Source organism: Cebus imitator, unplaced genomic scaffold (assembly GCF_001604975.1).
Source record: "Cebus imitator isolate Cc_AM_T3 unplaced genomic scaffold, Cebus_imitator-1.0 Scaffold326, whole genome shotgun sequence".
In the NCBI taxonomy this organism is placed as follows: Eukaryota; Metazoa; Chordata; class Mammalia; order Primates; family Cebidae; genus Cebus; species Cebus imitator.
Genome location: NW_016107641.1, coordinates 557,092 through 580,907, shown reverse-complemented (window position 1 = coordinate 580,907; position 23,816 = coordinate 557,092). Strand labels below are relative to the sequence as shown.

At 39.9% G+C, this 23,816-nt stretch overlaps 1 protein-coding gene across 36 annotated transcripts in view; it reads left to right on the top strand.

Moving 5' to 3' along the window:
- The window catches only part of PTPN20 (protein tyrosine phosphatase non-receptor type 20), a 103,690-nt gene extending 96,920 nt beyond the window's left edge, over window positions 1-6,770 (top strand). For 28 of the 36 annotated variants that reach the window (XM_037729997.1, XM_037730016.1, XM_037729994.1 and 25 more), the window contains 2 exons: window positions 4,367-4,429; window positions 5,118-6,770. In XM_037729997.1, coding sequence (XP_037585925.1) covers window positions 4,367-4,429; window positions 5,118-5,183 — 129 coding nt within the window. In that variant the 3' untranslated portion in view covers window positions 5,184-6,770. Of the gene's footprint in view, window positions 1-4,366; window positions 4,430-5,014 lie in introns of all 36 variants that reach the window. The other 8 variants (XM_037730013.1, XM_037730002.1, XM_037730018.1 and 5 more) reach the window with 4 other exon arrangements.
- Window positions 6,771-23,816: the final 17,046 nt, after the last annotated feature.

Genomic DNA, 23,816 nt, shown 5'->3' with positions numbered 1-23,816 from the left:
TGCCCAGGGGACTTGTGCAACATATCTTTTGCAACGTGTGCTACTAAACAGTGACTCTGGTTTGGCATCTCCTTTAGCTGAGTTACAGACCAGAGTTTCCAGGGCTGGGGATGGTAGTCCCACCTCACCTGTTGTCTCTGACTGTTCTCAGGATATTTCTTTCTTCAGGCACATGTAGTGCTTCCTGTGGGTTGAGGTAGGGACAGGTGTCCTGCCAGGGAACACAGATGGTGGGAAACCTGGTTTTCCACTTTAATGCTGTCACTTTTTCTAGTATAGAAATCATGAGTCAGGTGGAGATTTTTTGCACACTTGGTGCTGGGCAAGTTGGATGGATAGGCATTGTAGATGTGGAAACCCAATTCTCTTACTGTCTACTTAAGAATTTTTTTCTCCATCCCTGTGGACCCAGGTGTCTTCTCCTTGTATTTGATTTCTGGGATATTGTTGGTGATACTTTCAGTGCTGTATATTTGGTTTTGGTTTTCTTTGTAAAAATGTGAAGCCAGCTTGCTTCTACACTATTATTTTGGAACAAGAAGTCCTCTGTTGGCTTTTTAAGCTAATTCCCTTTAAGAAAATTATTTTATCTTTGAATTAATTATTTTTATGTAAATTACAAGTAAGTCTTAATGGTTCCTTTGCTTTGTTAACCAGTACATCTTTGCAAATAACACAAGTGTAGTTTTAGAGCTTCACAATCAATAATGACTACAAAACTCAATATATGAGGAATCATGACTCCAAGTGAAAATGATATAACTCTTGGTCTTCATTCATTTGCAGTCACTTCCATTTTCATTATTTCATTAACCACTATAGCCACATTCAGAAAGCTGTGTCTTAACTAAATAGTCCAGTGATGCCAATTTTATAGTCAATTGATTAAAAATTAATAATTTAAATGTGTTTCCATAATTTGCCTAATCTTAAATTACAGTTTTAAAAAAATGCTTTTAAAGAAGTAACAGTTTTTAATTCTGATGAGATTGTATTTTGTTCGTTTTTCTTTTTATGGATCATGCTTTTGATGTCAAGTCTAACAGCTCATCACTTAGCTGAGGGCCTGAATAATTTTTCATGTTCTTCTATGAGAATTCTATAATTTCATATTTGATGTTTAAGTTCATAGTCCATTTTGAGTTAATAAATTATGAAATTTAGGTGAAGATTCATTTTTTGGCCTATTGATGGCCAGTTGTTTCAATATCATTTATTGAAAATTCTATGCTCCTTCCATCGAATTTTTATTGTACCTTTAGCTAAAAATCATTGGGCATATTTGTATGGGCCTGTTTCTGGTTCTGTATTCTATCCTATCGATAAATATGTCTGTCCTTCTGCTGATACCTTACTGTGGTGATATAGTAAACTTTAACATCAGATAGAATGATTCCTCCAACTTTATTCTTTTTTTTTTCAAAATTGTTTGAGCTATCCTAGGGTCTGTGCCTTCCCTAATAATTTTAGAATTAGTTTGGCTACATCTGTAAAAAACTTGCTGGAATTTGGATGGAAATTTCTTTAAATCTGTAGATAAGTTGGAGAGAACTGACATTTTTACTGTATTGAATCTTCCAATCCATGAACATGGTAAGTATCTCTATTTATTTAGGTCTTTGAATTCTTTCATCAGCATTTTGTCATTTTCAATGTATAGATCTTGTGTATGTTTTGTTAAATTTATTGTATTTCATTTTCTTTGGAGCAGTTGTAAATGGTATTGTGTTTTTACTTTGTTTCCACATATTCATTGCTAGTATGTACAAATTCAGTTGATTTTTGTTTGTTGATCTTGTACCCTGTGACCTTGTTGAACTCACTTATTAGTTCTTAGAGGTTTTGTAGGTTTTTTTTTTTTTTTAGATTCTTCGGTATTATCCTATATAAACAGTCATGAAATTTGCATATAGATTTTCCACTTTCTTTTTGGTATGTATACATCTTATTTTTCTGGTCTTATTGCTGTACTAAAATGTCAAGAGCTATGTTGAATAAGAGTGGTGAGAAAAGGCATTGTTGCCATCACTGATCTTAGAGGGAAAGCAAACTAAAATCTTATTTTCTGTGAAAAACCCTATGAATAAAATGAAAAACAAAAAAACAAGCTAAAGAGAAGCTATATGCAGGGCACATACCCAACAAAGGCCTTGGATCTAGAATTTATAAGGAACCCTCAAAAATCAACAGTTAAAAAAAAAGAAAAACAGAAATAGGTAAAAGACATGAACAGACAATTCACCAAAGAGAATATACAGATGACAAGCACATAAGAAGATGTTTATTTGCCTTTGGAGAACTGCTCATTAAAACCTGGACGAGTAGCATTACACACCTATCTGAAAGGCTTACATAAAAATAGTGACAGCACCCCATGCTGATAAAAATTTCGAGAAATGCTGGTGAGGATTTGGAGAATTACATGAAGATTTGGAGAAACTGAATTGCTCCTACATTACTCATACTCATACACTGGGAATGTAGACTGGTACAGCCACTGTGGAAAACAATTTATCAGTTTCTTGAAAAAAAAAAAAAGTTTCCATATTACCTAGCAATAGCACTCTTGGGGCATTTATACCAGAGAAATCAAAATTTATGTTCACACAGAAACCTGTATGTAAATGTTCATAGCAGATTATATTCACAGTGGCCAAAAACTGGAACAACCCAGATGTCCTTCAACAGATTGATGGTTAAATAAACTGGCACACATCCACATCCTGGAACATTGTTTAGCAATAAAAAAAGCAAATTATTGTTACACCAACAACTTGGATAGATCTCCAAGTTATTCTGGGTGGGAAAAAAGTTAATCACAAAAGGTTAGATATTGTGTAATTTTATTTATAAAATGAATTTTTGCTGTTTCTTCTCAAAATAGCAAAAGTATAGAGAAGAAGAACTGATTACCGTTTGCCAACGCTTAGAGATTGGGGTGGGTGAGTGTGACTTTCTAGGAATAGCACGAGGAAGTCGTGGTGGAACAGCTCTGTATCTGGACTATGGTTATAGTTACATGAATCTTCACATGTGATACAGTTGCATGGAGCTGTGCACACGCGTGCGCGCACACTCACACACTCACAGCTGAATGTAAAACTGGTGAAATCTGAATTAAGCTTTGTGGATTGTCCCAATGTTGGTTTCCAGGTTTTGATATTATATATGTTTAAACAAGATGACATCATGAGAGGCAAACTGGGTGAAAGATACACAGGGCCACCCTGCACAACTTCCTGTATATCTATAATATAAAATAAAATGTTTTTATGGTAGGCGTGGTGGCTCATGCCTATAATCCCAACACTTTAGGAGGCCAAGGCTGAGGATCACCTTTGGCCAGGAGTTTGAGACCAGCCTGGGCAACATAGTGAGACCCCCATCTCTACAAAAACAAAAATAAAAAAGTTAGCTGTGCATGGTGGCACGTACCTATAGTTCTTGCTACTCAAGGGGTTGAGGAGGGAGGACTGGAGTTTGATATTTCAGGGAGATACGATGGCATTACTGCAGTCTAGCAGCCGAGACAACAGAGCAAGACCCTGTCTCTAAAAAACAACAAAGTTTTTTTAAAAAGGCTTAAAAATTTTAAGTATAAAAATGATGTAAAAAGTTATGAAAATAAAGGAATGCTTATTTTTTTCTGTTTTTATATGCTTTGGAGTTACAGTTGACAAAACTTACATGTGTCCACAATGTCTTGCTGAAATGACTCACACTCAGCTTATACCACACGTGACTCTGCAAGCAAGTTCAGCAACACCTGAGCTGGTTTATATCCCGTTCAGCTGAGCACACTTCTCAGCGCTCTGACAGTATCAAATTGCCGTAAGAGTTTCTGAGCACTTACTCCCAGTTTCTCAACTCATTGTGGACCAGCAACAGACCTCTGTAGGCCTGCAGCAACTCAATGACCACACCCAGCTGTACTGGGACAGTGCAGAATCTAGTGTTGGGCTGAGTGTTGCTCCTGGTCTCCGTGTGAGCCGACAGAGCTCAGCTCTTCATATGAGAAACAGATATGCTTTTGTTGGGGCCACAAAGTCTTCTGTGCCTTTCCAGAATTACAGTGCTGCTTTAAGTTCTGCCTTTGGATAACAAACAGGGACACACAAGGGCAAATTTGTTACTTCTTTTGGAGAGCATTTCTTATTATCAGTGATTGCTTCTTGCTTTCTCCGGGAAACCTATTAAAACAAGTCTTCCTTATCTATTGGACTAGGTTAAAAATAGTACATTTTCTTGTGACTGAAAATGAGATCTTTCTGGTTAAATCTTGACATCGCTTTTACTCTTTTGGCAATCTATGGGTTTGTTTTTCCCTCTATGTGGATCATACAAAATTGCTGTCATCTTCTTACAGTTCAACATCATGGATATAGTGGCCCAAATGAGAGAACAACGTTCTGGCATGGTTCAAACGAGGGTAAGCTTTCACCCCATACATATAATAATGAATATAAAGATTGACATTGCATAACACTTTACTGCTTATAAACCTCTTTTTTGACATAATCTCGTTGAGTTCCTACTGTTTGAGGTAAACATTCATTTTGCTCTGGTGCTCTGGTATTCCTGACCAAGTACTTCAAATTCAGAGCAAGGAAGGTGCCCTATGGGGTCACTCAGATAGAAGAGGGGGAGCCAAGCCTGAAGCTGAGGTCTGCTGATGTCCAAACACATGCCTTGTCCATAATGCCGTGCTAGTTCAGTAACATCTAAAGTTATTTTTAAAATATTTCTAGATAGCACTTTTAGATATTTACTTGCCACTAAACTGTCAAGGTTATTGGGATGTGATAAAAATACTTTATGTCACAGACTAGTTAGTAATCATTGGGAAAGCAGATTAATAGAGTATAGATAATAATAAAGAACAGTTGTGGTAAGCCTTCAGGTAACTAGTTCTAGGCTCAGAACTATATTATGATCATTTATCTTCCTCATAGTTTTAAAAATGTATTCGCATAAAGATCTTAAGAGCTTATAGTTAAATGTTTGCTCTTTTTAGGAATTTTCCCGTGTGGTTGAAAATTACAAATGTGTTTTCTGAAAATGCATGCTGATAATTTGATTACTTAACATTCTGTTGTTTTTCATATATACGTATATAGGAGCAGTATCACTTTTGTTACAGCATTGTGCTTGAAGTTCTTCGGAAACTTCTGACTTTGGATTAAGAAAAACTTCTGTTGCCTCTCATTTGAAATTACCAAGTGGCATGGCTTCGAGCCTCCTCATGAAGAATATGTTCGCACTGTGCTGAAGGGCTTTGCTATGCATACAATCTGCTTTCTTGGTTTGTCAATTTGTTTTCTTTCTAAAAAATCCCTGAAGGGCAACATCGTTTGGCTTGGAGTGAACAGTGTTTACTCACTGATCTTGCTAGACGGTATAAAAATATCTTCCCACGTTTTCCAGTGAAACAGATGTTACATAAAATAATGGCAGCTTGGCTGTTTGGTTGAAGGGATTACAGAGCCCAATAAAGGATTTAAACTATATTCATTAAGATTTTATTTGGAAGGGTGGCTGGAGAGAGCTGAGAATTTCCAAGACTTTATAAGCCCTTGTTCTGGGAGAAAATAAGGCCAATAAACTACAGGATCACATCATGACCTCTTCCAGGCATTTTTAAGACAGATATCTATTCATGTTCTTTAGCTGGAGCCTGTACTTCTAGCTGGCATTTGAATAACCCAATTTAAAAAGAGTCCAGTTAGGGTGGACTGACTTTGGACACAAATTGGCTTCCATTTCCTACATTTTCACGCTGCTGCCCTCCTACAGCAGCTAGACCAGGACCTGTTGGTCTGGGAAGCATTTCATAGATGGGCAGAGCTCCTTTTGGTGAATAGTCCAAAACTAAAATAGATGTTTATATAGAAAGTCCAAGAGGAAATTTTTGCCAGGCCTGAGTTCTTTCCTATCCCACCCTAACACTTAACGTATTACTCAGTCTGCTTTGTTAAAAAGCAAGTATTATATTTAACTTGCCTCTTACTCTTTGCCCTTTAGCTAACTAATAAAGTTTGATATAGGCATTATTATATAATTCTGAGTCATTCATGGTATCTCTCATGCCTGATGTATTTTTCAATCTCAGATCTGTGGTAGTTTTTTCTCCAGAGTTCCATTAAATCATTTATTTCCATTACTATCTCACCTCTGCTGAAACATTTAGAAACTAGATTTGGGAACCAGATTTTGGAAAACCAGATTCATAGTCATGAAAATGGAAACTTCCATATTCTGTTTTTGAAAAGATTGTGGCCATTATTTCATTAATGTTCTCATACAATTAATAGTGATATTTTGTACAAGGAGTTTTGGTGACCAGTTATACCCAATTATAAGCTATAAAACAATTGATATTTGTGTTTTACAGCTTAACTTTGAAGATCAGACTGTTCTATGTATTGAGAAACTGTTTAATATTAATCTATGAATCTTGAATTTCTAAGAGGCTTGTTTTGTTCTTTTGGCTGAATGGGTATATTTGAATTGGTTGAATAATTGATAATTCTCATTTAAAAAATAATTATATGCCAGAAATATATTTGATATGAAATCAAATAGATGATTCTGTTTACATTGTTCATATAAATAATAGTCTGTTAAACATTAATTTCATTTTGATAATTGGCCTTTAATATTCGTATCTAATTTTATTTTCTCTCTGTTACGGTAAAATAATAGATATAATGTATAACAGTTTTCTTGAGAAGAATTCTGTGCTATTATTTAAATAAAATATTTACTATGTATTGCCTGAAGTATTTTTATTTATCTGGGCCTTGAAATAGTCTTGTAAAGAAAAATCCCACAATGCTTGATGTTAAAGATGTCTCTTCTTTAATGTCTGCCTCATATTTTTACAGCTGGACTAATTTTCAGTTTTCCAGGGAAATTAAAGGAGTGACTATGGAAATACTAATTGCATTTGTTTTCACTTCATTCTTGGAAGGTGAATGCCAAACTGAAAACTTTTGACTAATAGAAATAATTTTATATCAATAATGAATCAGTTTCTGCCTGTGATATGAATACAAAACTCTGATCAACACCTTTGTGAGTATGTGAATGCTAAAGGAAGTTTTAAAGTACTTTTAAGCATGCCCAGATGTTTACATCTAATGAACAGTAAATGTATGAAAAGAGCCAAGATGTTTTTGAGAAAAAAAAATTAACTGGAGGAAAGAGAAATTTAAATGTAAGCATAGCTACATTTATTAACTTTCAATTTTAAATACATATTTTTAAAGTATGTCCTTGAGGCTTATATGTTAGACCAAAGCTTTTCAGAAATAAACATTGTATATTTTTTTCTTTAATTGGAGTTAGTAATTTATTTTTCTTTGGACTTTTTACCCCACTCTCCCTAGAACATTATTGAATTTTCAGCTAAGTTTACCATTATTACTCAAAAGTTATTTTAGTGATTTATTTTTATTGAGAAAAACCTCAAAGGAAAACACCTTTAAAAATTCTAAAACCAAAAACTTTTATTTTCTACTTATTTTTTTCTAATTCCTGGGAAGAATTCATTTTCTTCTATGTTGTCTTGAGGTTCATATAATTGAAGAAGAAGATTCAGAAGATCTCTATTTAAAGTGAAATCAAATCATTAATATTCAGTGGGGGTGATGGATTGCACACTGGAACACTCATTTTTCTATAGCCATAATCAAAAAACATTACCTTATCATTAAACAACTGGAATTAGAAGGGATCTTAAAAGATTGAATACAACCATGGTATCTGAAACTTGAATGTGACAAAGAACATTTTTTAGAAACCAACAGCAACATCGAATTTGTAGGTGAAAAAATAGAGCCCTTCTATTAACAAAATAATACCTCCTATTAGCACGGTAGCTGAGTATTGCTCCAGAGTTATCTAGGCAATGCAGTAAGACTACAAAAGTGGAATAATTGCTGTAAAAATTGGAAAGCTAGGACAAAATTATCTTTTGTTTGTATGTTGTCTACATAGAAACAATAGACTCAACTCCAAAATAGTATTAGCACATTTATTATGAAGTTAAGATACAAGATAACTATGTAAAAGTTAATCTTTCTCTATATTATCTGTCTCTTCATTTATAGCCAGCAAACTATGGCCCACAGGCCATATCTGACTTGTTCCTTTTTTTGTAAATAAAGTTTTATGCCTATTTGTTTACATATTGTCTATGGCTGCTTTTGTATTATGGCAATGGCTGAGTGATAGTATCAGCAGAGATCACATGGCTTATAAAGCCTACAATCTTTACCACCTGGCCCTTTAAAGAAAATGTTTGCCAACCCCTGTACTATATCTTCAAAAGGAAAAATATCTCTGCACAACAGGCATTTATAAAATATATATTTATAAAAGATATGAAATACTTAAGATTAAACTTAACAAACGTTAAGAGATGATGTTTACATTCTAAATGAACGGTAAATGTATGAAAAGAGCCAAGATATTTTTGAGAAAGAAAAATTAACTGGAGGAAAGGAAAAGCGTTTGCTTTAGCAATAGTCAAAGTATTATCTAAAGTCACAGTAATTAAAACAATGTGATTCTGGTACATGGATATATAGATAGATAAATGGAACAAAGTAGGGTTGAGCATTACAGACCCCTTTATATTTGTGAATCTATTATATGCTAAAGATAGCATTTCAAATACAGAGCTTCAGATACATGAAACAAGATAGATCAGATAAAACTGGAAAAATATGCAAATCCATAATTAGAGTTTGAGATTTCAGCATTTGTCTCTAAGTAATTGATAGAACAAGTAAATGAAAAATAAGTAAAGATATAAAAGATTTGAATAACCCTACCAACCTGCTTGACCTAACTGATACTTATAGAACACTAAACTACAGCAGAATACACATTCTTTTCACGTGGACATAGAACATTCACCAAAAGAGACTATATTTTGGGCCATTAGTTTCACTCTATTTCAGAAGAAGGGACCTATGTAAAATATACTTATGGAATTAACTAGAAATAAAGATATTTTTTAAATCCCAAAATATTTGGAAATTAAACAGCATACTTCTAAATAACTCATGAGTCAAGGAAAAAATTAGAAGTTACAAAATATTTGGAATGGAATGAAAATGAAAATGCAACAAAATGTGTGAGATGCAGGGAAAAAATTTGGGGAGAAAGTCATGCACTTGTTTGGTTCATACTGAATTTGTTATACCTATGCAGTCTCTACAAGTTTCATGTTAAAAAAGGTTCCTGAGCTGAAAACCCAGATCTGGAGGAATGCTTGCCTTTAAAGTGATGTTTGAGGGAATGGATGGGAATGGATGAGCTGGGGAACTTCAACATTCACTTCCACCCTGATTGCCTTCCAGGGCCTCTCTTCCACGAAGCCTTGTAACACATCTCTCCCTCCTCTGATTTCTTCAGCAATGCTTCTCAAACTCTGGTGAAGGGCCAGTTTTATTTACCAACTGATGGGCCTGAACCCAGCCAAAAGATCCAACAGGTATTTACTAGGATGTGTGGTGGGGCTAAGCTAAGGATGGCATCTGAAACTGGATGGGCATTGCTCACTTTCAAAGTGGAAAAGTGTGAGGAGCACATGGTAGGGCCTCAAGTGGTTAGAGCAGCGTAGCTCTTATCTGCTCTAAAAGGTGACCAGCCAAGGCCCCTTTCCAGAACAGAGTCACACTGAGCAGAATCCTTAGAATCAAAATTGAGCAGAATGAAGAGAATGGGGTGAAGAAAAGAGGTCATATAAAAGTGGGTGAGGAGTATAGAGCCAGAAAATCTCAGAAAGCAAGCTGAGTGAAGTTATAAGAGCTGTCTGTCCAAGGTAAGGTTAGTTCAGGAAAACCAAATTCACATGGAAACAAGCAGTAGAACGGATTATGATCAAATCCCATACAAGTTACCTTAAAAAAACAAAACAAAACAAAACAAACAAAAATACCAAGGAGCTGAATAGCATCCCCTACAAACAATGAAGGTACACTAGAAGGATATACTGAAAACACAGTTCTCAATGGCAAGCAGCTCGGGAAGAAAACGATACCCTACTATTTCAAAATGAGCTTAAAGACAGTAGGAAAATTGAATAAAACATGATGGAACAACAAAAATCAGAACTAGACAAATTTAAAGCAGTATGACAAATCAAGAAAGAAACAAAAATGAGAATAAAAACAATAAACTAGAAGGAACACAACAAATTTGATAACTGATGCTTTACAGGAAATAGAAAGCTTAAGAGGAATAATTTCAAAACAAAATGTAGAAAGAAAACAAGACTTAAGAGCGTAAACAACTCAATGATAGGTAAAGAAGACTAGTAGATAGTAGAAAGTTTAATGGAAAAAACCAAAGCAAGTGTTCAGAACAAATTCACTAATTCAAGAAATATTTAGAATAATAACTAAAGAAAATATACCTGAAATAATTGTTTTTAAAATTATATGTGGAAATACCTTAGTAAATATCTGAAACCATCAAATGAGTATGACAAATACCAAGGTTTAATAAATTTGTTAATAAATAATTAAAAAAATAAAGTTTTTAGTAAAATTGCTGTATTTTGAAGAAAGAAAATGGGAGGGGGAATTTATGCAAAAGAATATGAGGAAAATAAAATTAGATTATTTTCCGATTTTTAAGAGTAAGGCTTTAGTACAAAAGAACAAAAGAAGATGAGATAATATAGTTAAGAGTTAATAAGTTAATGATATAGTTAAGGTTTAATAACTCCAAGGAAAGATTTTTATGAGCCAAATATTTTATATCTAGACAAACTGACCTTGATGCACAGGGTGCAAATTGAAATTAACATGCAAGAGCTCAGAAAATACTGTTCCCAAGAGCCATTCTTCAATGGATGCAGAAAAAAATTCTGATCAACTTTGACATCTGTTCTATATTTTAAAAAAGTAAACTTGGAATAAAAGGGAATTACCTTAATCTGCTAGGGGATATCTACAGCAAACTAACAACATAAGTACATTTTATGGTAAAACATTTTTTCTTTCCTACAAGTCAAGTACTGTCTTGGACTGTTCTAAAGAATGAATTGGGCCGGGTGTGGTGGCTCACACCTGTAATCCAGCACTTTGGGAGGCCGAGGTGGGCGGATTATCTGAGGTCAGGAGTTCGAGACCAACATGGAGAAACCCTGTCTCTACTAGAAACACAAAATTCGCCGGGCATGGTGGCGCATGCCTGTAATCCCAGCTACTTGGGAGGCTGAGGCAGGAGAATCCCTTGAACCCAGGAGGTGGACGGAGGTTTCAGTGAGCATCTCAGATCACGCCATTACACTCCAGCCTCGGCAGCAACAAGAGTGAAACTCCATCTCAAAAAAAAAAAAAAAAAAAGAATGGAGTGCAACTGGGAAGCTGAGTCCACCATATAGCCTAGCTTGGAGACCATAACCCCAGGAAAATAAGTAAACATCCCTTTATGGAAAAGAACATATCTTCCTCACTGGTAACAATGCCCGAATTCTTTTTCAGATATGGTGAGGGAGTGGATTTGGTTAATTATACTCCACAGAGCACCTTTAAAATTCTCTGTTAAGCCTTTCTCCTCAGGATCACCACTGAGATGTTAGTGATTAGAACCATCTCTCCTATAAATCAGTTGTATAGAAGGCACTTGACGGACCAAACTGAAATGTGTATGTCGACAGCATTTCATTCGCCAAGAAAATACACCTCCAGCATAGCATAGGACTTTATGGGTGCCAAAAGGCTTATTTACCAGGAATTCTGCCTGCATGAAGCAGAACACAAAGTAAAATTTAAGTGAAAAGCAACAAAGGACTGAATCAAAGAGGCTGGCTTTCCAAGAGTCTGAGCCTTACTATATGGCCTTACAAAACCAAATGGTGCCTGGGTCTCTTCATGACTTCCCGAGCTGCTTCCCATTGGGAACTGGGGCATGCTGGGGCCTTCCCAGGATGTGTGGGCTAGCATACTTGTGGGGTCAACTTATTTCTGTGAGAATTCTTATGGCCTCTGGGGAAGATAATGGCTGGGCCTCTGGCACCAACTGCCACCCCCAATACTGGGTGGCATGCCACTTACTATGACATTAGAGCACAATGGCCATTCCTGACTTCTCAGGTCACATCCTATGTGAGAGAATCATTGAGGCATAAAGAGACTGCCAAGGACCATGAATAGGGGATTTGTAATAATGTTAGGGAGTCCAAGTGTTGAGAAGCGTTGTTCATATTTCTGTCTGGATCTACATCTTCAGGGAAAGTATGTCAAGTTGAGGCTGGATAAATGGCATAATAAAGTCCAAACAGTATGAGTATGGTAAGAACAGATAGCCTGGGGATATCCTTTTGTTGGGGGGCTCCTCAGGGGGTTTCAATGAAAGGGAAACAGCCCTCAACTCTTCGCTGTAATGATGAGAGCATAGGAACTTGTTGCTTTGAGGCTGGGACAGGAGCCACACCTGCAGTCTGGAGGGTGTTCTGCCAGGGGAATCAGAGTTTGAGGAGCCCAGGGACCCCCGGAGCAGCTGCCTAAGGGGGTGAGGAGGAACTTCAGATTGCCATGCAACACTTGGAGATGGGCTGTGGGCTCCCAAATAGATCAGTGCTGGGGGAGATGCCTTTGGGTGAGGAGGCTATGGTTTTGCTGTAGCCTGGCTCTATTGGGACTTTTGGTCCTGGAAACTCACAAAAGTAGCCCTTCTCATGCTACTCTGGTTGCCCACACCCAGATACATGAACATCCATGGAGGTGTGTATCTCCTGGCACTACGCCACTTGCCCTATGATACACTTGCCCTTTGACACACCTGTCTAATAAGTAGGATAGGCGGGAACATGATCATATTCTAATTGCCGATGAAAACAGTCAAACACTGTAAAATATTTGCAGAGATTTAAGCATATTAGCACCTGAAGGGCCTGGAGAATAACTTACATGGATAAAATGGCATCACTTCAGCTTCTGGCATGAAATTGGGACTATAAGGATAAGGAGGAGTGATTTTAATAATTGAAGAGCATAATGTAGTGACAAATTTGTTTTGTCTCTTTAGCTGTTATACAGAAATTTCATTATGCATAACTTGGTTAATGAGAGTTCATTCTCCAAAAGTTTTTCCAAGATGGGCTCATGAGTTCTATTGTCCTTGATTTCTGGCATTCTTTCAGTTTCTTGAAATTCTTTATATGTGCATGACATTTTGGCCCTGTATAAAATTCATGTGTCATTCTTCTCTCACTTGGAGGGCTTTGTGGACATTGTTTCACTTACTTTCTCTTAGCATTCAGTGTTGTTATGGAGGAATTTATTGTGTTGAAAACATCATTCTCATACAGTTAGGGAGCAAGCACATTTTGTTGTTTCACTTAACTCGTTAATGACCTAGCCAGCATGAAGGCAAAAAAGCTGGGCTGGACGGCATTAAGGAAGAAGCATTGTTTCCCCCAAGCACTGTTGTAAACTCATTTATTTTTTATTTCTGAAAGTTTTAAATTTTATTATGTAACAGTGAAGAAAATAGGTATGTATTCCACTAGAGTTTGTCATTAATGTAGAGTCTTTCATTGACATGCTAAGGCATTTCTTTCTTTTTTAAAAAATGTCAACTTTTAGTTTAGATTCAGGGGATACATGTGCAGATTTGTTACATGGGTATATTGTATGATGCTGAGGTTTGGGATATGACTGATCCCACCACCCAGGCAGTCAGAATAGTACCTACTAGGTAGTTTTTCAACCCTTGCCTCCGTCCCTCTCTCCCCACTCTGGGAGTCCCCAGTGCTTATTGTTTCTATCTTTATGTCCATGAGTACTCATTGTTTAGCTCCCACTTGTAAGTGAGAACATGCAGTATTTGGTTTTTCATTTCTGCATTAATTCATTTAGGATAATGGCATCCAGCTGCATCCATGCTGCTGCAAAGGACATGATTTTGTTCTTTTTATATGGCTGTGTAGTATTCTCAGTGTATATGTACTGCATTTTCTTTATCTAATCCATCACTGATGGGAAGCCAGCTTGATTCCATGTCTTTGCTATTGTGAACGGTGCTGTGATGCACATACAAGTGCATGTGTATTTTTGGTAAAGTAATTTCTTTTTCTTTGGATGTCTACCCAATAATGGGATTGCTGGATTGAATGATAGCTCTGTTTTAAGTTCTTTGAGAAATATCCAAACTGCTTTCTACCATGGCTGAACTAATTACACTCTCACCAACAGTGTATAGACAACCTCTTTTCTCCACAGCCTCATCAACATCTGTTATTTTTTGACTTTTTAATAATAGCAATTCTGATTGGTATAAGCTGGTATTTTATTGCGGTTTTGATTTGCATTTCTCTGATGATTAGTGATGTTGAGCATTTTCTCATTTATTTTTTGGCTTCATTTATGTCTTCTTTTGGGAAGTGTCTGTTCATGCCCATACCCATAGCTTCTCTTCAACATAGTACTGGAAGTCCTAGCCCTAGCAATCAGGCAAGAAAAAGAAATAAGAGATGATATGATTCTATACTTAGAAAACCCTAAAGACCCCATTGGAAGCCTCCTAGAACTGATAAACAGTTTCTGTAAAGTTTCATCAGATGAAATCAATGTAACCAAAATCAATAGCATTTCTACACACCAATAACATTCAATCTGAGAGCCAAATCAACAATAACAACCTATTAACAACAGCCACAAAAAATATCTAGGAATACATCTAACCAAGGAGGTGAAAAATCTCCATAAGGAGAATTACATTACACTGCTGAAAGAAATCATAGATAATGCAAACAAATGGAAGAACATTCCATGGTCATGGATCGCAAGAATCAATATCATTAAACTGGCCAACTCACTTTTAAACTCTGTTCATTATCCTGTTACCTTTTTTTGAAGGCCTCTCTCCTTTAGCTCTTCCTGTGTGGAAGCCATAGTTTTCATCTATTATGTATTCTTGAGCTGCCTGTTGCCTTCTTTTCTACTCTGTTCTAATGGCTTCTTTGGTTGTTCCTTTCCTCTTTGGAAGCCGCTCTTCCTTCTGTCTGCCAGCTGATGCTGACAGCTGGTGTTGAAGTGGGGCAGGGGGGAGCCCAGATTTTGTCTCTCTGTTGTCTCTAAACCCACCCTTACCAATACTGTCCCATAGGGACAGGGGGTGTCTCTGCTCCTCAGTGTCAAGTAGTACATAGTTTTGAACCAGTGAAGGAATGCAGATACCTGACTTTCACTGTGTGATCTCTTGGCATTTAGGTGAAGTAGGCCACCACAATGCCCTTTTGCTTTTGGGGAAACTGAGTGCCACCACAGGACCAAGCATAAGTAGTGTAAGTATTGTCACAGCTTTCCTTTTTCGTGGAATGAGAAGAGGCACATTTGAGTTTTCATTCTACAGTGCCAACTAAGATTGTTAACATACATCACATTTGACAGATGGAACAGCACCTCTGGCCCATTCTCTCCCAGGCCATTTTTTGAGAGAGGCAAGTTAGTCATGATGAATGTGTAGTGGTGACAGGGGTCACAGTTAACTCATGCTGCTGTTTGTCCAAGGTATTTTGGAAATCTGTCAAGCTAATCCTCCTGAATTTTGGAATTCCTATTTTGCTTAGAAGCTTCTGCTAATAACAGACCCAAGACTTACTGGTTAAAATTGAAATAAGTCATAGAATATGTTAGCTGTGTCTAGGATTCAGCCCTCTATGCGTATAGCTGCTCAAAGATTTTGCAGCCCCTGCCCTGTCTGTCTCAGGGAGGTGGAGAAGCTGCCAATGGTGATCAAAGGTGACATGGGACTCAGGTCCTGCTGACTCTGGAAGCAGGCCAGGGACAGCTCACTCACCCAGCACAATCTCAACCAAAGAACCAAAGGGACAAAGGGAGGACAAAAAGAATGGTCTTTGAATCAAAATAGTGGCTCAGCTGTGCAAGGCCTCCTTCACAAGACTGGAGTTGGGCTAAGACACTTGTCCTCTTTGGCCCAACTTGATCTTATGTTGGCCTCTCACCACCCTGCATGCAGGGTCCTCTTCAGGGTGCGGTTCATATGCATGTTCTGCCCATAATGGGAAGTGGATTGTGGGCATTTCCTTAAGTAGAAGTGACCATCCTTTCCCAGATACCGGTAAGGATCCAAAGCCCGTTCGGTATGTCTGTCTGTCCCAGGCCAGAATCATTCTGCTCCATCTGGAACACACACTATGCTTGTGTTCCAGGCTGTGAGAACAAGCCTTAACCCTGCAGGGCTGCTGGGAACGAAAGGTGTGGGGACCCAGATGGGTTCTGGCTGCTGAGATCTACTTTCTTGTTTCTTTCTTGAGAGAAAGACACTGGAGAGACCAGCACTAGGCCGGGCTTAGAACAGCCACGTCTCATCTCAGAACTGTTACTGTTCAATAATTAATGTAGAACTTCCTCTTATCACACACCCCCTACCAAAAAAAAAAAACAAACACAACCCCACATTGAAAAAAAAGGAAAGAAAACAGATCGCTGTTTTACAAGCTGATTGTTGGGTTGATAATTTCAATATCTACCTCTGATATTAACCTTGGTTCGAACATATTTCAATCTTTGCCATACTCATTTCATATTATCAGTACCTAAGGTATTTTCTAGTCCTCCAGAAACATTTGTTAAATGAGTGAATAAAATATCATGCAAAGGGGTAGCAGAGTGAGCTCATCCTCACTGAATATTAGCTGCATGCCTGTTCCATATTGGACTTGGGCTTGGAGACAGCTCCAGCATGCCAGGAGCTGGGAACCCACAAAGGAGGCAGCTCCACCTGGAGGGCCTCGATGGTCCTGGTCCTGCAGGGCCCCGGACAGGCGCCCCTCTCACAGAGCCAAACATGCGGCTGATGCCCAGAGATCATAAATCAAATCCCTGGAATGCCTTCAGATGGGATCATACCACAGCTGGAGGAATTTTCTTTTTTCCCCCCAAACTTAGCACATCATAAAACATAGCCATTTGGGGAATGAGAACAGCCAGGAGGTGTTTTTGCCTTGGAAGCTGTATTCTGGGAAGGCTGGGAGGGTGTGGTCGGGACTGTGATATAGCCACACAGCCCAGGCTTTGCCAGCAAGCACCACGGAGAGCCTTGCCCCATGTTCCAGGCTCTCCCTGGACCAGCAAGCTGGCTGCTGTGGCCCACGGCTAGCCCAAACTAGCAGAAAAATGCTCCTTCTCCAGGGCCACCTTGGATTTGTGACACTCAGGCTTACTGGAAGCAAGTGTAGGTTTGTCCTGGAGTCAGCACTGCATCCTTACATTCATTTCTGAGTCTGTCAGCACCTGTACCTGGCCCAGGTAGGTGTAATGCACTTCTGGCGCTTCCTGGCCTCAGTGAGCAGCACCCCTGCCAGGTCCCTGTTCCCGAGTCAGGGCCTGTTGTAGACGGTGTCCATTGATTCCTCCCTTCCCTGTGCAGGAATGCTGCTCTGCTTTCAAGAGATGGAGACTTGTCCTGCCCCTTGAATTGGGGGCAAACCTTTGACACTCCCGGACCAATAAAACGTAGACAAAGTGATGATTCTAAGCCCTTAAGAAGACCAGCAGCTTCTGCTACCCTAGGGAAGCCACCATCATGCTATAAAGAAGCTTGGGTTAGATGAATGCCAAGAGGCCAGGTGAAAAGAAGCCACACAGATGAGCACCCAGGTCTGAAACAGTGATGATCTCTACCCAAGCAGGTTGCTGGCAAGATTGCATGAGGCCACATGAACAGGGTGCTTAGCATGAGCCAGGAACGCACTAGCAGTTGAACCAGTTCACTTCCTTCCCCCCAGTTGTCTTGCCCATCTTACTCTAGAGAAGCCATCTTTTACTCTGGCAGCCCTAGGACCCAGAGGAGAAACTTGGTTGAGTAACACTTTGCTGCTCTTCCAGTGTGCTGAAGGAGAACACAGCATTCATTAAGTGCTGATGCACCACTTCAAATCTAGCCTGACTTGTAAAGCACACATTGCATGCGAGAACTGCCTTCTGATGCTTTCTGGAAGCATTTCCTCAGACAGTCCAGTGGGCAGCATACCCATTTTACAAATGTGACGGTGACAACCTACGATGCCTAAGATTTGCCCAAAGCAGCCAAGTGAAACCCAGAGCGGGATCTATATTTGCACATTCACAGCCTGTCCAGGAGAAATGGCACTTGGACAGTTGTTAAAAATGGCCAGAAAGGTTTTTCCAGTAGGGAAGAAAGACAAGTATAGAACTGAGCTCAACTCTACATACAACAAAGACTGCTGAGGGTTCATAGCCAAGGTGCAGGGATATAGTCAGGGGTCAGTCAGTGGAAAATCACTGAGAGAAACCTAGTTAGACATCAAGGATTAGGGGAGTCTCCATAAACTGATTTTGACAGGCCAAGGCCTCATCAAGAAGAGGACTCAGAGGAGACTGACTAAAGTCTGGGAAGGAAGGAGTCCTTGCCAAGCCACACCTTCTATTTATTATCAGATTAAAATTCTCCAATATGGGCAATACAGAGTCTACTTCCCTCCACGCATCCTTCCACCCACGCATTCCATCTAGTCACTTACTCTCTAGTTTAATTTTTCTTTCCCCATTTAGGGACTATTTCTAGATATGTCCTAATTAACAGAGGCAACGTAATAAGCAATCTCTCCTATCATCTATCATCCACATCATCTATCTTCCACCTATTATCTATGTATCTATCTGTTTATCACCTATCTATCCATCTTCTATCATCTATACCTATCATCTATATCATCTATCATCTTTCTAGCCTAATACATAAACATGCATGTCCAACCTCATACATATGTATATGTGTGTTTTACACATTGATGTGTCTGTATATATGGTTATACATACATTAGATACTGTATATGAGAGAGATTTGTGGTTGAAGCAGGCTGTGTGAGAAAGGCACAGAGGTGAGAAGCAGCATGGTGCGTTCAGGGAACCGAAAGCTGATTAGATGGCTGGAGCCAAGGGCGAGGGGAGGGGCCGGCTTAGTTTATGTCCCTTGGGGGACCAAACACAAGGAGCAGATGGGACACATTAGCTTCACTGGGCAAAGGTCACCTTAACTGGAGGTTCCGGATCGTCAGTGAAATAGATGATAGTCCAGCCAGTGTGACCTGCAGGAGGACCCACCTCCTTAAGCATGGCCCCACAGTCTCCTGAAAGCACCTTTCTTAGACATTGTTTTTCAAGACCACCTGTCCCGTGAGTCTGAGAGAAAAGAGGCCAACTGCATAGATTACAAAAAAAAAAAAAAAAAAAAAGTTTTCAATGCCCTAGGGAGAATCATCTTTATCACAGGCTCCTATGTATCTAAGCTGTGAGAAGTTTTACGGTTCAGCAAACCTGTAACTTTGTTTAATTCAGAGGCAAGCTTCTTTGTTCTGCATGACGCCTTTCCTCCCCAGGAAGAGCGCATCCCCTGTAACCTGCTATGGGAAACACTAGGCTAAGACAGCGATTTTCTCAGAGGCCTCTGTTCCCATTCACTACACTACCAGGGAGTAAGGCGCTGGCACATTGGTACACATGCCTTCCCCTGACAGTGGGCAGCATCGTTTATTCTAAGGGTGTCTGCACTCTCCTCTGCTCCAGAGAAGCTGGTTAGAAAGTGCACACTTATAGGAGAGGTGGACATGGCGAAAGGCACGCTGGGGCGCTGGGAGGGAGTGTGAACTGTGGCCAGGACTCAGGCAAGGAGAGAGGCCTGTGCTGAGTTTCCAGGAAACGGCCTGGTATTGGGGCCTTGAGAGAGCTGGGTCTTTGACAGGTGGAGGGAAGAGGCATTTCAGGTGAAGGAGAAAATAGGAGTCACAGCAGCACCAGGCAGGAGGTGGGATCCAGTCCAGCAGGTGAAAGACACAGACTTAGACTTGAGGCATTAGCTGTGTCAAGTCAGCATAAGTTGGGGGGCGGGGGCGGCAGGCAAACCCTGTCTCTCAAACTTTCCCTTTTCCCGTGCACACCTGGTGTGTGCACATGTATACGGGTAGCTCTGGCTCACTCAGGCAGTCATTCTTACCTGGGGCAGGGGAGGGGATAGGAAGGGAACATGTACTTTATGAAAAAGCCTCTTGAGTGACTCTGATAGTAACTATATTAGTCAGGCCTTTTATTTTCTGTATTCTGCTGCTCTGACAGTTGTGGGAACCTTGCTGCCCCTCCCAGGGCTGCCAATTCCTAAGGATGGTGAACAACTCACCCAAGGTCGTGCTTTTCAGACACAAACCAACCAGCCCAGAGCCTACACCCTGAACCACCCCCTCCAGGGGACTCTCACTCATGACCGCTACTCACCTGCCCTAATCACCCAGGGCCAGGTACCAGACACCTGGGAAGCCCCTGTGCCCCAGAGCCCTCTCCTATTTTTCAAATTAGCCATCCTAGGCCTGTTTGCCTTGCCTTGCCTGTTGCTTCTCTCAGAAACCTCAATAAAGGCTCTTGCCTACAGATCCCGAACTTTCCTTGCCCCCTGACCAAACCCAGGACTTCCTTGTTCAGCTCTGACTGGGGAACCATGGCTCCTGTTTCTAGGGACCTGTGCGGAAGCCTCTTCCTTCATGACAGTCATTTTAATCCCTGCACATCTTACCACACCCGATTAAAATAAATCCCAAATACCCTTACGGCAAGTCCTGGGGGTAGGGTGATGAAGATAGTCCATTTGATGCCTATTGACCTACATAATTATTAATGACACCTCCTTCACTTTAAAAAGTGTCCCAGTTCAAAATGCTTCAGGACATTGGTATGGGCAAAGATTATTCTTAGGTAATACCTTAAAAGTGGAGGAAACCAAAACAAAAATGGACAAATGGGATCACGTGAAGCTGAAAAACTTCTACACAGCAAAGGAAACAATTAACAAGGTGAAGAGACAACCTACAGAATGGGAGAAAATATTTGCAAAAATCCATCTGATGAGAGATTAATAACCAGAATATGTAAGGAACTCAAACCACTCGATAGCAAGAATAATAATAGTAACCCAATGAAAAAAATGAGAAAAAGATCTGAATAGACATTTCTCAAAAGAAGACATACAAATGGCCACCAGATATATGAAAAAAATGCTAAACGTCACTAATCATCAGAGAAATGCAAATCAGAACAGTGCAACATCATCTCGCCACAGTTAAAATGGCTATTTTGAAGAAGACAAAAGATAGCATGCTGGCAAGATGTGAAGAAAGGGGAACATTGATACACTGTTGGTGGGAATGTAAATTAGTACAGTCATTATGGAAAACAGCCTGGCGGTTCCTCAAAAAACTAAAAATAGTGCTGTATGACCCAGCCATTCCATGGGTTCAAAAGAAAAGAAATTGGTATATCAATTTACCCAAAAGAAAAGAAATTGGTGTATCAAAGAAATATCTGCACTCCCACATTATTGCAGCACTATTCACAATAGCCAAGATAAGAAGTCAACCTACGTCCATCAATGGCTGGATGAAGAAACTGCCATGGATATACACAATGGAATATTGTTCAGCCTTTAAAAAGAAGAAAATCCTGCCATTTGCAACAAAAAGGATGAACCTAGAAGACATATTAAGTAAAATAAGCCAGTCACAGAAGGACAAATACTGCAGAATGTCACTTATATGAGGTATCTAAGATAGTCAAACTCAGAGAAACAGAGGATGGAATGGTGGCTGCCAGGGGCTCGGGGGTGGGAGAAATGGAGAATTGTTTTTCAAGGTATAAAGTTCCTGTTATGCAAGGTGAGTAGGTTCTGGAGACCTGCTGTACAGCATAGTACCTTTGGTTAACAATATCGCAGTGTGCATTTTAAAATACATGAGGACAGAGTTCACGTTGCGTTCTTATAAAAAAAAACCGACCCACAAAAGTACACAATTTTTGGAGGTGATGAATATGTTTAGTTCCTTGGTTGTGATGATGGTGTGTGCATGTGTCCAAACTCATCAAGATGTATATATACAATAAATGTGTGCCATTTTCTGTATATCAATTCTATCTCAATACAGCTACAAAACAAAAGTTTAAAAAGTTAGGAGACGGAAAACTGGCGGAAGTTAGAAGACAGAAAAATGGAAGGAGTTCAGGAAAGAATCAGGAAGCTCAGAGATTTAGAGTCCAGAGGGAAATGTTTGTCTCAAAAAGAGAAAGGATATTTCTCAGAAAAAGACACACTGGGGGAAGATAGAGACATTCTGAGGAGAAGGGGAGAGAAGGTGAGACGTCATTATAGGATGAACTTCTCAATAAATTACAAAGTGAATTCATCTGGTATGAGTTGGGAAGTGGGGGTGGATTGTGGACTAGGGAAAAAGAAGGAGATTTGGAACAGCTGTTGGGACGCTAGCACTGGATGAAGAGCTGGGCTGTGCAGCAGCCTGAGGGGCTGGTGGAGATTGCCTGGCTTGTCAAGGAGCCAAGGCACCCAGTTGTACAGCTTCCCCTCCATGTTGCACTGGCCAGCAGCGAGAGGAAGGCAGGTGGTGGCTTATCCATGGTTGGTTTCTGACAAGACGGCCATAGAAAGGGGCACTCTAAAAGGGTTTTGTCTGTGTGTGAGAGTAGAGCTGAACATGGTTTTTAGGAGGGACTTGCAGGATAAAAGAATGGGGTGTTCTTTATGGAGATAAAAAGCCGGTGAACCAGGCCTGGGGAGAGGTGGAAGGGGAGGCAGACTTTGGCCAATGAGGGCAATGTCAGAGGGCTTGGCCTGGGAGCTGGTATGATTCTTGAGGGATGAAGAAACCCAAGGTGAGGATGTTTCTGTGTGTGGCTGAGAAGAGGAGTCAGAGGTCACCAGAGGACCTGGGAGCAGAGTTCCAGCAAAGTCAGAGCATGAAGGTTGGTGCCCTCTCTTCCTCCATCCTGGAGACAATGGCAGGGGGCAGAGTGAAGAGGGTGCTGAGAGTCTGGGCCCCCATCCTCTGAGAAGACAGGGAGCTTTGTTGGGGGTGCTGTCAGGGAGTGGCATTATTTTCCAATGATGTGGTGAATACACCACCGTGGAGTGGACACAGATAACATGGTGGGGCGATAGCAAGGGAGGGGGTCTCAAAATGGAAGGTAAACTCTGCTTTCTTTATGAATGTTTCAAGTGTTGGTGCTGAGTCACAGAATAATGTACATGATGGGTTGAGGTAAACATGAGTAATAAAGCTAGGTGTTAGAAAAGCAATTGATATTCCTAAGATAGGGAGATGCAAAGGTGGTGGGATTTGAAAATGTTTAGAGCCACCAAAATGGGGAAAAGAAGTGGAGAGTTTGAGTGGATACTGAAGTCATCAAACTGGTGAGTGGAGCTGAGATGGAGGTGGGAATAGAGGGTCAGGGGCTGTGGTTTTAAGACAGGAAGGGGAAGGGGAAGGTTGCTGGATGACTCTGCAGTTGTCATCTAAGTGGAGATGTTGAATCTGGAGTTGGGGAGAGATCAGAGCCAGAAATATAAATTTCAGCAATGTTAACGTCAAGGAGATAGTAAAAGCGATGAAACAAGTCGAACCACCTGGGATAGTGTAGAAGAAAAAAGAAGATTAAAAACCAAGAACTTACCATTCAACCGTTGAGATGAGAAAGCTCAAGCAAAAAAATCACGAGGTGCCCACGGTGTGGCAGGAAACCCAGGAGAAGCGCCATCAGGGAAGGTGGCCCAGGAATGGGGAGGGAACTATGGTGCCCGAGGCTTCTTGAAAATTGAGGAAGATGAAGACCTGGAGCCAACCATGGGGAATAAAAAATAGACTGAAAAAGAGAGAGAGAGAGAGACAGAATGGATCCTCAGCACACTGGACTCCATAAAACATCTAACATTCATGTCATGAGAGTTTCAGAAAAATGGAAACAAGGTAAGGCTGA